This window comes from Equus quagga, chromosome 2, assembly GCF_021613505.1.
Source record: "Equus quagga isolate Etosha38 chromosome 2, UCLA_HA_Equagga_1.0, whole genome shotgun sequence".
Lineage (NCBI taxonomy): Eukaryota > Metazoa > Chordata > Mammalia > Perissodactyla > Equidae > Equus > Equus quagga.
The window spans coordinates 159,362,794-159,379,973 of record NC_060268.1 but is presented as its reverse complement, the minus strand read 5'-3'; the positions used below and the strand labels follow the sequence as shown (position 1 = coordinate 159,379,973).

The following is a 17,180-nucleotide window of genomic DNA, read 5'->3' as shown; positions in this document are numbered from 1 at the left end:
GACATTCCCTGAAATACATCTGTAACTTTACAGTTTATAACACCCTTTCAAATATATGATTTCATTTTGATCCTTGAAACTATTATGCAGGCGAGGAAACTTGAGTCTCAGATACTGACTGACGTGAGTGATTTCATAAAGCTGGTGATGTGAAGGCTGGTCTTCCAATTTCAGTTTAACTACACCAAAAGGGATGTTCCTAGGGGCATCTCGCACTTGGATCTAGAGTCCTAGGGAAGCAAGAGCCCATTCACAGAACAACTATGCTATCATCATCATCATCCACAATAATCTCTTTCGAGCACATAATAGACACTAAGTAATAGTTGTCGAAATAATTAATACAGACTGCTAATACTGTTTCAACACATATGCCCGAACACCTGCCAACTCCGTCTGCAGGTAAGATCGGCTCTGCGTAGAAGAATGCATGCAGAACACCCACGTGTGCAGACACAAGATCTCCCTACTATTTTCTCTCCCCATCTCAGCTCCTGAAAAAGGCACACTGAGGAGTCCTTTTTTCCCAGACATCATTCTTTCAGCATCCCTCAGTCCAGCACTGCAGACAGGCTTGGCTGAGGCAGGAGATCATCATGGAACTACAGTTTTTCTGTACCACCTGCCTACATTCAGTTACAGAGTGTGACAATGGTGTTCCACACAATATAATCAACTCTGCCCCCCTCACACCACTTCTTAAAAAATTCATGAGTGCACAAGAAAGAAAAGAAAACACAAAACATAACCAGAAGGGGGAAAAGGCAATCTTGAAATGAACTCGACTGCAGAGGCTTATATTCCTGCAGGCATAGTAGATATTAATAATTCAACAAAATATTACAGTAATTACTATACTTTGCAAAATCACAACAGTGCACTTTAGCACAACTCCTACCAATCTCCCTGCAACTGCCATTAATAAATAAAACACAATTCTCTATATTAAATTTGTTGTTTAAAAGCTAAATATTTTATCAGCGCTAATATATTTTAAATAATCAGTCAAGACTAAGCAAATCCCTGGCCCCGCATTTCTCCCCCCTTTAAGTGAATCCCATCTTCACAGCTAGAGCAGAAATCGACTTCAACTCTAACAAGAATACACTGAGCGTTAGGGCTTGAAGGCGCCCATTGAGGGACCTGAGGACCGCTCAGCTCGAACTCTGCTGGAATCCGGTTAGGCTGCTGGAAAGAGAATGAGAAGGAAAAAGAGTGGAAGATTAATTCTTTTGGATCATGAATCTGACCTCCCTCATTCAGCTCTGGAAAAAGAAGCCATGAATTGTAAAGAGACGTGAGTGGCACAAAACCACCAGAAAGACACAGCTAAATGAAGCCCTGAGCACGTTTGAGACTAACGACCTTGAAATGCAGGCGAGCCTCACCTTACACGGAAGTCACGTTCCCACAAATTTGTAATATCTAATGTATCAAGTTCTGTTGATTTTACCTGCTGTGTCAGTTAGCTTTTGCTGGAACAATTGTACAGAACAAACCGCTGAAATCTCAACCACTTATTCTCACAACAATTACTTATTCTCATAAATATACAGGGCAGCTGAAGGTTGGTTTAAACAGCCGGGCTCAGTTGGGCAGTTCTGCTGCTCATAGCTGGGCTGGGCTGAGCTGATCTAGGCTGGGCTTGGCTGGGAGTGTCTATGTACGACTTGCCTCTCTTGTCTTTCTGGGACTGGTGGGCTAGCCTGGGCATGTTTTTCTCATGGTCACTGCAAAGGTGAAGATGGCAGGTAGACACACAATAAATCTTGATAACGAAACTTAGAATTGGCATTTCTATTAGCCAAAGCAAGTCACAAGGCAAACCCCAAAGTTAGGAGGTGGGGAGGATGCCTCACCCACAGAGAAAGGGCACTGTAAAGGCCCAATACAAAGGGAGTTATAGGGGGAAGTGCAAAATTGAAGAGAGGAGCCAATGGTACAATTAACTACACCCAATAAATATTTCTTCATTGGCTCCTTTTCACCCACCTCCACTGCCACCATTCAAGCCATCATCCTCTTTAGCTAGAGCAGCAGTTTGGTCTCCTAGCATCCATCCTTTTCTCCCTCCAACCCTCAGGGTGGTCAGACAGATTTTTTTTAATGTAAATTTAATTACAGCCATGTGCTACATAATGACGTTTTGATCAATGACAGACCACATACACAATGGAGATCCCACAAGATTAGTACCATAAAGCCTAGGTGTGTAGCAGGCTATATCATCTAGATTTGTGTAAGTATACTCTATGACGTCTGCACAAATGACAAAATCGCCTAATGACACATTTCTCAGAACATACTCCATTGTTAAGCAGCACTTGACTGTATATGACTCTCCCAACTTTAAACCCTCCCATAGCTTACCCCTTTGCTCTGAGAATAAAGAATAAACTCCTTCCCCTGGACCCATAAGATGGGTCCTACCCGTGCCTGCCTGTCAAGCTTCATCTCTCTTCAGCTCCTAGCCCACAAACCCTCTGCTCCAGCCACACTGTCCTTCTTTCTGTCCATTTCAGATACTTTGCTCCCTCATGACATGGAAGCTGTAGGCCCAGAACACTCTGCCCTCTCCCCTTGACCTAATCGACCCTATGCATCTTTGAGATTTCAGCCCATCTGCTTCTGCCCTAAGTTAAATGTCCCCGATGTAATCTTTTATAGTATAATGAAGCTTTCCTTCAGAGCTCTGCTCACCATTATATCTCAGAGCCCAGCAGTGCCTGGGGCATAGAGATCAGTATCAATATCTGTTGCATACTGATGAAGTTTTTAAAGCTTTTTTAAATTTTTTAAACAAAAGGTAGCTAAAAATACTTTTTTTTGGTTGAGTTTTATATTAAAGGTACTCAGATAATAAGTGTCTATGGCAAATTGTTCCATAGAGTATTTAATACCCCACACCATACTGCCCATTTTATAAATCTGGTTTTAATGCATTAGGTTTCCATAAAGGATTGAGCATCACTAAATGGAACAAAGCCATGGGTGCCCCACGCTAGGCACCTCCTTTCCCTAACCTCATGAGTCCCTGAGTGGGATGGGAGACACATATCAACAAAGATAGCAGGTGATGCAAAACCAGCATGTACTCGAAGTACTTCAAAGACCCAAGGAAAATCTCTTTGAGCTCAGATTTCTATGTCCAGGTAAACCATCAAACCAGTGTGAGAGTAAAGTAAATTTTAGACATGCCAGAAACGAAAACAAAAAAATGTCGCTCAAGCACTAGGTGACCAAATAATTTATCATCCATGCCAGGAGCTCTTGAAAGTTAAAAGGACTCTATTAATATTTATGTCAGGACACAAGAATAAGCCAGGGCATTCCTGCCCACTCTCTGAAAAAGAATACTGGAGGATATACCACAGAAAAATGAAAACTAGCCCAAGAAAAGGAATGGAATCCAAAAAATAGAGGCACTAATCCAGGAGTAGAATAAATAGAAATATCAAGATGACAATAGGGAAGCAGGCCTAGCAAAATATCAGTACAAATTAGAACATCCAATAATAATAAAATTAAGAAGGTAGAATATCTTAGTACTCGGGTAAGAAAAAAACAGATGTTTCTTCTGTCTGTGAGGAAGATAGAACAATTAGAAATTCAAGGAAAACCTAAAAGCTATACAAGAAAGTTAGCCCAAACTAATATGGCAGAATTCTGAGCCTAAAATAATCTATTTGACCTCAAAGTGCAGAACACTCCTCATCAAGTGACACAGGTTTAATCATGAGGATTACATCTATTTCCAACCATGATACTAGATTTTGTTGCAAATAAAAACAACCATAATGTTTTAAACATGTTATTAGTTTTCATTCACTGTGGTCTTGATTACATTCAATGTATTGCCTAAGTATGCTCAAATTAGCACGTTTTACATGTTCTCACATTGTTTTCTGCAATATTTGTCTCACATGTGTTTCCGACCCACAAAACTATAAGCTTTTTGGGTGTCCAGTCTGCATCATATGCTCCTTTGCACATCCTGCCTCATTAGACACATACTAGGTGCTGCCCAAACACTTCATATTATCTGGAAAGAACAAAGCAGAGCAATCAATACAGGTCAAGTCCTGGAACAAATTTTTTTTTTAAACATCCAAATTATACTCCCAACTGAGAATTTTATTCTATCAGATGTCACTTGAAATAAACTGCACATCATGCCTAGAATAGGAATCTCGAGGTTTTTAACACCATAGTATGTGTGCTAATAGATGAGTGTCACTTGTGCTAGGAAAAGGCAGGAGAGGGTGGCTGCTGTCCATGGTCTCAAATCCATCGTGGAAGGACCTTCAGCCACTTGATGAATAAAGGAGAGAGAAGGTGAACTCACACCTTGGTTCATCTCACCCCCATTCATACTGTCCCTGTTCCTATCACTTTGAAAAGCATTCTTTTTAAAATGTTTCCAGGCGCAGTATCTCATTATTTAACTGTGACACAAAGGAAGCAAATAGGATTGTCCCCATTTCACACATAAAGAAATGTCTGACCTAATATCACATCTAGTTTGTGGTGAGATGGGCCTGCATCAATGTGTGCAACTTTTCATTTTATAGATAAAGAAACTGAATCTCGGAAAATTCATATAACTTAATTAGCCTCACACTAAGCAAAGAAATGAATGAATGAATGAATGAAAGCATATCTGCTTGGGATAAGACCAAATTTATACATGCTTGAAAGAAATATTTTCCAATTTTTTTAATCATCATTTTAGACTCTCTCCTTACTAATGCACCCGTTAAAAAAGAAAAACTCATTCATAGACATATAAGCTACTACACCTAGAAGAGTCTTCATTCCCCTACCCCTAAGAAATGGTGACTTGCTGAAGACAGTTAATGCAAATCAGGGACCCAAATATAGAGATTCCCAACTTCCAGGCCAATATTCATTCCAACCTATCATGACGCCCCTCACTGAAGATATCTTAGAAAGGAAGACAGCAACTGTAAGCTCAGCTGCTTTCAGCCAAAATCCTGTCAAAGTCTAGCAAAAAAAAGAATCACACCCAGGGCAGGAGAGGCCCTGCCAGCAGGTACAGGTCCAAATTTTAGGGAGCCTCTGTGCATTGTGAAGACCAAGCACGTGCTCTGGGGTGAGGTGGGGCTCCTTAGCTCTGAGAAACGACAGTGAAAACTACCCTGGAGGGGTGTGTCCCCTCTTCAAACCCCAACACCATGTTCCTGCCACTCAATAGAACCCTGGACCAGGCTCCTTTCTTCTGGAAGGTGCCAACTCAAAAAGAAGACCCTCTCAGAACCAGGGGCAGGGACACTGTCTCTCTTTCCATACACAATACATACCACGAAGTGCCCAGATATTTGGTGAAGCCTTATTCTGGGTGTGTCTGTGAGGGCACTTATGGATGAGGTTACTATCTGAATCAGCAGACTGAGTAAAGCAGATAGCCCTCCCAATGCAATAAGGCCCCATCCAGTCCTCAGAAGGCCTGAATAGAACCAAAAGGCAGAGTAAGAAATAACTCTTTCTCTCTGCATGACTGTCTTCAAGCTGGGACATTGGTCTTCTCCTGCCTTTGGACTCAGATTCAGACCAGAACTATACCATCAGCTCTCCTGGGTCTCCAGCTTGCAAACTGCAGGTTGTAGACTTGTCAGTTTCCATAACAGTGTTAGCCAATTCCTTAGGGTAAATCTCTTCACATATGCAGATACATATTTAGACATGTGTATGTGTATATTTAAACGCATATAAAGAGATTTACTATGAGGGCTATGTTTGTGTGTATATGTGTGTGTATATATCCTATTGGCTCTGCTTCTCTTGAGATCCCAGAGTAACACGCTTGGAAATAACTAAGGTATCTTAGTTTGTGTTCCTCCAGAAACATACCCTGAAACAAAGACTTGAATTCAGGGAGTTTATTTGGGAGGTGATCCCAAGAAATACTGATGGGGAGTGGGAAAATGAGATTGGGATGGGAAGACAGCCAATAAAGTAAGCAAGTTACCCTAGTGGGCAACTGGGGCTTAATCCCATTGAAGACTCTGGGAGACAGTGCAGAAAACCAGCCTCATAGTCACCCTCCTCAAAGGGCAAGAGAGCTGGGGTATTTATCCACCAATTTCTCCTAGTCACTGATAGGTGGCTGCTCCCTATTCCTTGACGGGAATTAATTTCCTGACACTTCCAGCCGGCATCTTGTGTGATCAAAGTAAACTCCAGTGGGGAAAGAGCCCCTGATGCTGGTGGTTTGAAGGTAGGCCACCATGCAGAGAAACGGCAAGTGCCAAGGAGATGTGGGCAGGGTCCCAACAGATATGCTACAAATGGATAGATGCTCAACCTGCTCCATTTCCTGCCTAGGCAGATAATGAGAACTAACATTCTACTAAATAGAAGACCCTACTATACTAGACCCTTTATATGCGTTGTCTCTAAGATTCACATCAACCCTACAGGTTTAGCAGTATTCCAATTTTCCAGCCAGTGAAAGTAAGGCTCAGAGATTTGTTCAAAGTTGCTGCTGCTTAGGGACTTTCTCATAACAGAAAAGGCATTTCAGAGTTTTGAGAAATCTTCCACTCAAAAGTTTGCTTTCAAGCATGCATAACACTAAAAGCACACAGTGACGTGAACAATGCTTTTGCCTCTAAAGATACCTTCCTCCACCACCACCACCCTGGAAAACGAGTTTCTCTGCATCTCCAGGTTCATGGTCTCAAAACTCCTATTGGAACAAGTTCCCGACTATGTGTAATCACATTCAGAAGTGGCGGCTTAAGCTACTTTTCTAGCCCTGAAAAGAATGTTCAACTCGGTAATTGTTCTGTATCTCCCGCTGAGAACAGATTTTAAAAAGAAAAAGTTCATTTCTTATGCAGCAGTGTCATCTTTAACCTGATTCTAACCATCTGGAAGAGAAACTGCCTACCTTGCCATAGATGCCAAAAAGACTTTGAGAGTGCTGAGTGAGGCGTGTGGGACCTGAGGACCAGGGAGGGCCAATAATGCTGTCTCAGGGGTGCAAACCCTACAGAAAGAAGAGGCCAGGCTCGTCCTCATCCCCAAGACACTCATTCTTCACACAGGCAGTTTTAAGCATTTAAGAAAGCATTTATTCCCTTCTATTCAATAAGCTGCTATTGAGTGACCACCATGCACAAGAAAGTGAAGTGGCACAAAATGGGAAAATGCAGAAGAGACGGGATAACTAAGCCTGAGCACGATTTCTGGCTGAATTCATTTCTAGAGTCTTAGTTGAGTCATTAATCGGTTGAATACCTGACCGTAGAATGGACTTATTTGTATAAAACTCCATTTCTGCAGAAATAGGCTGAATGATCAACCCCCAGGATTCAACTGTTCTGTTGCCAAAAAATCATTCATCTACGTGTCATCAAACCCCTCACACAATGCCCTTGCAGGCTGCTGCTTCTCTTCTCCCTTTGTAACAATTCCTCAAGCAGCACTTTTTTTCATTACTCCATCCTATTTATTTTCACTCCTTTCCCAGGGCAACACTCCCTCTAGTGTCTGTGTAGGGATCTCAGGTTCCATTCTTGGTGCATAGGGTGCAGGCAAAAATGGAATTCAAGTCTGTAACTCGATGGGTGTAGATCACTATAAAATATTGGTGGGTTTGGCCTGTGTGATAATTCTGGGAAGGAGGCTGGAGGTATTCTGCAGATGTTTCCAGCCATGGATATTCCCACGTCACACCAGGCACAAAGCACAGCTGGGAGATCAAGAGGAGAAGCAAACCTGGAACATCAAGGTCCAGCCCATGACATCAATATAGAAAGTCTTTGGCACTATCGGCTCTGTCTGCCAACCAGTCCAGCAGCCCAGTATTCTCCTATTTTCCTGAAGCTACACATTATACTCGCTTCCTTCAAGAAGTCTTCCATGATTAGCTGTGAGGTATAATCATGGATGACCTAGCCAGAGAAGCCACTCTTCATCTTTCTGGATACACTTCTCAACCCTTCCCTCAGTGAAAGCCCTGAAAAAATGTTCAACTTATTAGTTGTTAAATAGTGTAATCTTTAATCTGATTCTAACCATTTCTATTACAAATTCTGAGTTTGAGTTTCAAGAAGCCAGGCCCCGAGTCATTCACTTCTCTATCTCTTACACTATCTCAGCGGAACACAGAAGACAGACATCACAAGATTCGTCTGGCTGAGGACATGGACTACAGGAGGAGGCTGAGATGAGCATCTCTCTGAAAACTGGGTTCTAGCCAAGGCTTTTCCATCAGCCCACTGGGACACGTCGGGCAAGTACCTCCTTCCTCTGCTTCAATGTTTCCATCTGAAAATGAAGGGAAGTCTCTTCCAATATAAAAATAACTAAAGCAACTAAAGTAGCTTGAGGACTTACTATAGATCACGGACTTCTTTTAAGCACTTTGCTACGTACAATCTTCTCTAATCCTTACAACAGGCCAATGTGAGAGCTATTATTGTTATCACCTCCTTTCTACAGATGAAAGAATAGCCAAGAGAAGGTAACAACTTGCCTGATGTCACCGAGCTATTAAGAGACAGAGGCAGGATTCTAACCCAGGCACCTGGCTCCAGAACCTATGCTCCTAACTACAGTCATGCATCACTTAACGACGGGGATATGTTCTGAGAAATGTGTCTGTAGGTGATTTTGTCGTTGAGAGAACATCATAGAGTGCACTTACACAAACCTAGATGATACAGCCTACTACACACCTAGGCTATATGGTACTAATCTTACGGGACCACTGTCGTATATGTGGTCCATCGTTGACTGAAATATCGTTATGCGGTGCATGACTGTATTTACTATATGGCCTGGTTTCATGCGCCCAGCCTATGTCTGTTCCTAATAAATTCTGGAGGATTGCAATCATGATAAAAACCCTCCACAACTATGAATTTACACCAATCATACCCTCATACCCAGGCTAAATAATCCCACAATCCACAACCTAACAGGCTCCTTGGTTACCCTATAAGGCTCTATATCCAGTTTTTCCCCTAAACTAGGTTTTCTTCCAGTGTGTGTCAAATAACAGGCCCCTACTTAGCAGTAGGCAGTTTTACAGATCAAGAGCTCTGAGTGGCTGGCCCTATCACGCTCCAAGTTCCTCTCATTTCAACCCAGGAGGGATGGTTTCCTCTGCTCCCCAGCAAGGAGTTAACAACAGTGCAATCCTGTGCAATCCTGAAGTTCTTAGACTCCATCACTTTTTCGAAATTCACTATAGCACACATATTAGTGTACTATAAAGAACAGCATTTCCATAAATAATTAAACCCAAACTACACTGATCAAAATAAATGAGCAAAACGTTCCTGGTGATGCAACCAGGCTTGATTCATTCACTAACTCAAAGAACGACGTGACTCACAAGAGGCCCGCATCAACAACAGTTAGGAAGATACAGACTGTCCAACGTTAATGAGCTTGGTATTTACTGTCTGCAGGCACAGCGGTGGGCGGGCAAGGTGGCCGCAGGACACATCTCTAGAACAGGAGGGAGGAATCTATTCCTAAGCCTCTCTGGCTAGCCTCACATATACTCATCCCAGCCCTCAGTCTATCCTGCTTATAAAATGGGCAGCACTCTATCTCACCCGAGTGAAAACACGTAAACTCTCTTGGAAGGAAAATAGTCCATAAACCCAAAAGAAAGGAGAAAGCCAGGAGTGAGTGGGTGATGGCTACACAGAGAGAAAGAACAGTAGGGACTCGGAGCTGTGAGGTGCCGTGTTTCTGTCTGAGCCTCCTATCCCTCATCTCTATGCTGAGTGACTTGATGAAGCCATGCCCAAGTGCACTTCCAGCCTTGACATCCAGTGAGTCTAAGACGCCCGCAGTTTCCCCCACGGTGATACTCTCTCCTCTAAGTTCATAGCCTGAAACAATCATTTGACAATTAACCACATATCACCCCACGGCATCTGTCTTGTTGTCATGTGTTATTTAACTTTACAGAAGAGCAATCTCATATCCGAAGCATACTGGCAGGACCTTGAGGCAAATGCTGTCTTATCCTTGTTGTCTTTCCCTCCATCACAACTCTACCAAGCCACAGTGCCCAGAACACTGCCACACACATAGTAAACACTAAGCATATGGCTGAGTCTCTTAAGTGAGTCCATCTGGTCTCTGAAGTGCATGAGGAAGAAGCCAGGATTGTTGACTAGTCCCTGTTCCCATCCTTGTACTAAGTGGGGTAGAGATGCCTCTAAATCTTGTTAAAATTCACATATGAAATAATAAACCAGGTGCATAAACTTAATGCTATTAAGAGACAGTGTTAGCTGGTCCTTCCCGTGCAGCCAAGGCACATCCAGTTCCCAGGCCAGTTCAGGGAGTACGTACTGAGCTACGTGCCAAGCACTGTGCCACACGCCACAAGGCACACCTGAGGAGGACAGAACTCACACTGGGGGTGGGGGAGATGCTGTTATAGTCACTTCATCCCTCACCCCTCACCTTCAAAACACTCACAAAACAATCTAAGATTCAAATAACTAAGTGCTAAGCTAAATATGATCAGATATGTGGTGTAGTCTGTAATTCTACAAACAATTAGCAAAAAGGGAGATAAATGCTTCTGAGGAAGGTCCATAGAGACACTGTATTTGAATCTTAAACTGAGCCATGAGTAATGGGTGCATCTCAATAGAGGCAGAAGGTACCCTGAGTGGAGGAGACCGCAAGAGCAAAGGCTTGGAGTCAAGAAGGGACTTGGGACAATGATGGGGCCACCTTGGCTAGAGTGAAAGAGTCAATCAGGGAACAGTGAAATACAGATTTGGAGAAGTAGACCCAGGATATACGCAGTGAAGGCTTTGAATGCCAGGCTAAAGGACTTTGGATTTGAATCCAAGAGGCTAAAGCTATTCAAGCTGGAATGCAGACATACTGGATGAAATCCTCCTGGTTATAGTAGATGTCAGTATGAACAACCTGAGAAAGAAATCATCGATATCCCAAGGGACAAGGATTTCTAATTCCTTTTTAGCCTCTGTTCCATGAGACTTGGGACTGTCACTTGTTTGCCCACTTGATCAAACATGGTTGAGTACCTCTACTGCCCGCAAGCCAGAGCTCGCTCATCTCTACTCGCTGCCAAGGAAGTCTGAGCACCAGCCAGACCCTTCTCTCAGTCACCCACCACATCAGGGAGACAAGCATGGTTAACCAAATTCCATTCACTCCACCGCACCAGTTCTGCTTACCCAACGTGGCCGCCAGGCACTCTCATCCTCTATATTCCACCTCTAACTCCACAAGACCTCTTTTCTTCCAAACTTGCTGAAAAATCATCCTTTGACATTTTTCTCCCATAAGGGAAGTGTCTCAAGTCAGCCAAGAGGGCAAAGGAAGCAAGAAACCAACAGGTGAGTCAAGCCACGAGGCCTCAGGTGTACTAGCTTTGGATAAACCCTTGGCCGTCAGACACATCTTCCTATCTCAGCCGGTCTGGCTTTGTCGCACCTCTCTGCTCCTCATGGGATGACTCAGGGCCCACAGATCATCCAGTTCCAAAATTCCTCCAGTTACAATAACAGATTTACACTGCTCAGGAAAAAGCATTTCTCCCTTCTGCCCCCCTTAAATCCAACACCACTGGAGAAGCCACTTCCCGGCATTCCTTCTTTGCCAACTACAAAGCAAGTTCCAACCATTGCACTTCTGCAGTCATCAGATCAGTCCTCCCAATTAAGGAGTTTCCAACTTCTGTTCACCTTGGAAATCACTACAGGATCTGAGAAGCAAATCACACCCTGTAACTCGGCCATCAGAGGAAACACAGAGCAAGTCCCTCCTCTCCTCCCTCCCCAGGCTGACAGTGACCACGAGCAATTAGGGCTTTTCTGTCCCACTGCATTTCCCAGCTACATCTCAACTGAGATGGCTCCCCTTGTAATATTAATTAAAAACAGATTCTTTTTGGCAAATCCCTGAAGAATGGCTTCTGTGGCAGGCTTCTTTATTAAGCCTCTGAGAAGGCAAAATGCATTAAGATATTGTGACACGGGGGCTGCGAGCAGGGACGATGAAGCCTAGACAATCCAGCCAAAAGCTATTTGAAAAATCTGTTGGAGAGCCACAATTAGATGCTCCTGTGAGTGAAATACAATTAATCTGATCAAATCTGTCACTATTTTGCACATTAGGAGTAAATATTTTAGAACACAGTCCAGCTGAATTAGTTAAGGGAATGAAATCCTGCCTGGGGGAGTCTGTGTGCTCCACCTCCTTGCGTGCTCAGGGAAGGGCGATCTGGTAGGGACCTGAAATTATCAGCATCTCCATTTCTCTTCACCAAGGTGCAGTGTTGGGCACATTAATTGAAAACTATCTGGCAAGTCATCCCAACGAGCCACACTGCAGGGGCAGCAGCCTGCAAATCACTGCCACTGCGAGTGAGCTGCCGGGAAGGAATGGGGATCAGGCGAAGGGAGGAGGCAGCATTCTCGCCTCAGCACTAGGAACAGGGATCCCCAACAAGGGTTACTCCAAGGTAGAGGGGGCACGGAAAGTGGGCTGTTGCCTTCACAATTTCCACTCTCCAGAGTCATTTGCCAATTCACTGAGCAGGCAGGGAGGCATCTTCCTTCATCTGAAGAAGGGCAGGCTGATGCGTAAGTCTGTTTCCCTGTAAGCCTGTAAGGGACTTGGCTCCCTCTGGGTGTTTGTGAAACTCCCTCTAACCCATTCATCACCAGGATGCCAGATGGAGACAACCTGAAAGAGGGATTGGCAAATTGCTCCTCCAGAGTGAGGCTCCAAGCCCAAGTCCACTCACCACCCCGCACCCCCCCAGAACACCTGGCAGGGCAAGAGCAGTCAGAGGGGGACCCAGACTCCAGCCCCTTAGGATGCCTCTGGCTCAAGGCTGCTGGGTACCTCCTGTTTTGCCCCCGAAGTCATCCCCCTCTCTTTTGGGACCAAAGTGAAAACATGACCCAAGCCTGAGACAAGGATCTCCTCCTGCCCCTGAGCCCCTGGGCACACGCTGGACACGTGGGCTGGGGTGGAGGCCCTTCTCTGGCATGTCCACCTCTGCCTGCCTGACTGTAAACTGTCAGAGTAGAGTTCAATTTTCAGCTATATGGGGTGACTAAAAATTCTCTCCCAAAAGAAACTCATGTCAAGGAACGAGGTCCACCAAAGGCACTTGGAAGGAGAGCAGGAACCCCGACAATGTTAACAATTAAACCGGTGGCCTTCCCGGAGAAGGACATGTTTAACACTTTTGAAGTCAGAAGAGAGGATGGAATTCTCTTTTTATGTCAAAGGAGGCTGGTGCTAGGACCCATGTTCTCTGCCTTCGGGACATCTCCCTCCACTTTGAAAGCAATGATGAAGGGACCTTCCAGAAAGTTCATCATCCTCATCACTCCTCACCATGGCATTTACAGCATCTTCTTTTGCTGCCCTCAGGAAAGGAAGAGGGGAGAGAGAAACCAGCTGGTTAATGCTGCAGAAACTGGTTTCCCACTTATTCTCCCAGGGGTTGCTTCTTTAAAGTCTCTCAAAAACAGGCAACGTCAACATGTTTCCCACCGCCCCTCAGAGCAGCGCAAACCTGGTCCTCGGTCAAGCCTTTCTCACTGGTATTGCTTGCAAAGTGCAGTCAAAAGAGGCAGGTCCAGCCCAGGAGCTAAAGAGGCAATCCCTCTCTGGACCAGAGAGACAGGACGCCACGGGGTCCCTGCACCCACCTGTGTGCCTTGTCCTTTGCTTGGACAGTAGGACTGGCCACGAGCACAACCAACAAACCCCTGGGAGTCTGTTTGCAGATTGCTCAAATCTCATTGCTGGCTCTGAGGTCTCCAAGGCCAAGTGGCCCTCTTTTAACTGAAGAGCCAATTCCACGGAGAGCAAAGGGCTAGACTTGGCCCCTCACCTCCTCTGCTGCACAGTTGCTTTGAAGATGGGCAGAGAAGGCCAAGCACGTTTAACTATTCGCAGGACGCATTCTCTAAAGTCCCATCTTCGGGGGTTTTGTCAACGCACAAAAACGATCCTTAAACGAAAAGCAGCGGCGACGTAAGAAAACTCGTTAGGCAGAGTGAATTTATATTGTCCAAATGTGGCAGTAATAAAGTCACAGATATGTGAGGACATCACCCCCTCCTCTTAGTGATACATTTACTTCCATGCATCCTGTCCTTCCTACTCACTGAGTAAGAACACCAATGAACACACACACACAATTCCTCATTATCAAACTAAAATGAAGTTGAGACTCATAACCTCGGCTACCAGAAAATTACACTTCCCTCTCTCTCTCTCACTCTCCCTCTCTCTCTGTCACACACACACACACACACACACACACACACACACACACACACACAAAGTCCTCGGGGGACCTGCAAGTCTTCAAACACCCATCATTCCAAAGGTGCACGTTGCGCACCCCCCATGCCCAGAGCTGTCCCCTCCGAAGCTATGGGGGTCTTCACTTGAACAGATGCAGCCAGCCACGGCGCTGTTGGGGAGCTGGGCTGCACAAGTCCTTCCAGCCCGGCATCCATTACTCAGGCTGGGCTGCAGGCACTGTGCTGTGTGTCACTAAGAACTAGGAAATCTGTGCTGGGCATTGCCGATATGCTGCACTCCGAGGACTCCTAGCTTTCCTGGTATTCACTACTCACCCCTGTGACACCCCAGGCCTCCTTAAAATAAGGCAAAAATTTCCCAGGGAAATCTTTAATGCCAGTCAGTCACAAAGAGAAATACAAAGGGAGGGGGGCGGTACTTTCCCATCAAATGGAGTTCCCCAAAGCTGCCTGTGCAGACATCCACCATCCTCCAGACTCTGCCCAGCGCCGGGTTCTGATCTGATCCGGGGAGCCAGAAAAGAGGAAAGGATTTTGGGGAGACTGGCTGAAGTGGGGGCCGCGGAAGAGAGGGGAATGGGATAAATCGTGGGAGGCCGCCCCGAGAGCCCGTCCTCCGCGTTTCCTTGGCTGGGCTACACAGCTTTGGGCGCGGACAGGATGGGGGGTGAGAGGCAGCCACTCCGGACTCGCTCTGTGGCTGCAGCAGCTGCTGAAGCAGACTGCGCTCAGAGCCGGCGCCTGGCCGCGAGCGCCGGAGCAGCCGGAGCGGACTCGAGGGTGCCACCTCTCGGTACAGCCGCTTCCAGGGGCACCTGGCAGCGGAGAGAACCGGTTAGAGAGGTGCGCAGAAAGCAGAGGGACCCAACTCCACTCGGCAAGCCCTTCGTGGTGCAGGACGCAGCGGCCGAGGAGAGTTTTTTTGCTCAGCAACTTATGCGTGCTTGTGCATACGTGAGGCTGGGGGGGTGCGCAACGGGTGCTGAATTTCACTTCATGCTTTAAACTTTTTACTGCCTCTGCTATAGCTTTCCAGGGCAGCTGTCCGGGTTTTGAACAGGAAATCATTGCCTCCCCCAGGGCTGGGAGAAAGTGCGCCTGGAGCAAGAGAGCGACCTTAAGGCAGGCAGGAGTATGGGAGGCTGAGTGGCCTCAGTCTCCTGAGTTCCCTTTCGCGTGATTGGAAGGAAGAAGGGGGAAGCCCCAGCAGTCGCAGGAATCCGTCAGTCTGTCAAGTGGCTCCTGCTCCAAATCAGTCTGAGTCCTCACGCACGAATTCAAGCCCTCAGTGGGAAAACTGACTCTCCAAACCGAGTACCAGAGAAAGTGACCACAGACCCCTGCCCTGCTCATCTTTAAGACACCTCTTCCCTCACTTCCCCTCCTGGCGGCCCCAGTCCTGGGGTCGCCAGTAAACATACGCACACACCATCTTACAACAAACTCCGCTAACCTGTTGGGGGCGTGGAGGAAGCTGGATGAACCCTTTCTCTCTAAAAGTCAGGGCGCCCCCCGCCCCCAGCCCGCCTCAGACCCTAGAGCAACTATCTGTCCCTCGTTCCCGCCCCCTACTCTCTCCTGGCTGTCTAGTAGACAGCGAGATCGATCGGCCGCCGGGTGGGTACTCACGCTGCTGTTGTGTCCCGACCAGTGCACCATGGCTTGGTTGTGGGCCGAGTCCCCGGTCAACGCGAACGAGGTGCTGGGCAGCCGGAGGTCTTCCGCCACTGCCCCCCGCGGCGCCTTCACCTCCTCCCGGAGACCCTTGGCGAGAGAGCGGCTTCCTTTGGAACCATCGGCCAAGGCAGTGGCCCAAGCGTCCCCACGTTCCAGGGCGCTGGGGGGCTGAGCCCGGCGACTCCTCCTCGCGCCGCCAGGCTTGCCAGGAGCCGGGATGCCCTGTCCCCAGAGCACGTCTGCAGGCGACAGCCCCCCGGTTTCTCTCTGCTTCTTTCTGCTGCTGCCGCCGCCTGGCTGGGGCAGCGGCTCTGGTCCGGGCTGGCGCCCCAGCACGGTGCCTCTCTGCACCGTCGCCAGCTCCTCCGGCCACTGGCTTGCCACTGCCCGCGGAGAGAGAGGAGGAAGCGCCGGCAACTGCGAAGCCGGGGCCGCGGGGCGCCCAGGACCGCCTGTCGCGCCCGAAGTGATCTCCGCGCCGGCCAGGACCCACGTCGACAGGAGCAGGAGCCCCGTCCGGGCGAGGGGCGCCCCGGGCCAGCCTGTGGGGCGCTCCGTGCGCGCCGCCTCCATCCCGCTGCGGCTGCCGCGGCTCGGGCTGCTGAGTGTGTGTAGCGCCCGCCGAGGTGCGGGTCCGGCGCAGGGGGTGTGCGCGCGCCGGCGAGCAAGAGAGCGAGTGTGTGTCGGGAGAGTGGGGAGGGGGCGGCCGGGAAGGAGGTGGCTCCGGCTGGCGCGCCTCGCCGGTCCTCTCCGCTCTTCCCTCCTGGCTCTCGATCGCTCGCTCTCTCGTCCAGAGGATAATTCCAAAACCCGAGAAAAATTAATAAATGCCCCTTCGGTGCTTTTTTTTTTTCTTAAATCAAGATCCCCTAAAATCCTCCCCACCGAGCCTCTCCAGAAATTTTGTGAAAAGGAGCGTTCAAAGGTAATAAGAAAATCCTCCTTTAAAATATGAAAATCAAGCCGGATCCAGGAGGAGCAGCTGGCCACGGACCTCAATCCAGAGTCTCTCCGAAATCCAGCCTCCAACCTGCTCGCGGAGAAGAGTTGGGTGCCGCTTCTCGCTGCGTTTTGGGGGTTACTCTTCAGGCCTGTTGTAGGGGGCGGGAGATGGCGCGCGGGGAGGATAGGGGGTTCTCGAGGGAGGAGGAGGAGGAGGAAAGTGTTTTCAGCGCCAAC

The 17,180-nt window shown here is 47.3% G+C and overlaps 1 protein-coding gene across 1 annotated transcript in view; it reads right to left on the bottom strand.

Annotated features, from left to right (window-relative positions):
- Positions 1-16,574, bottom strand: part of SORCS3 (sortilin related VPS10 domain containing receptor 3) — a 566,298-nt gene extending 549,724 nt beyond the window's left edge. The window contains exon 1 of the mRNA XM_046654523.1: positions 15,954-16,574. Within this exon, the coding sequence (XP_046510479.1) occupies positions 15,954-16,574 (621 nt within the window). The remainder of the gene's footprint in view (positions 1-15,953) is intronic.
- Positions 16,575-17,180: the final 606 nt, after the last annotated feature.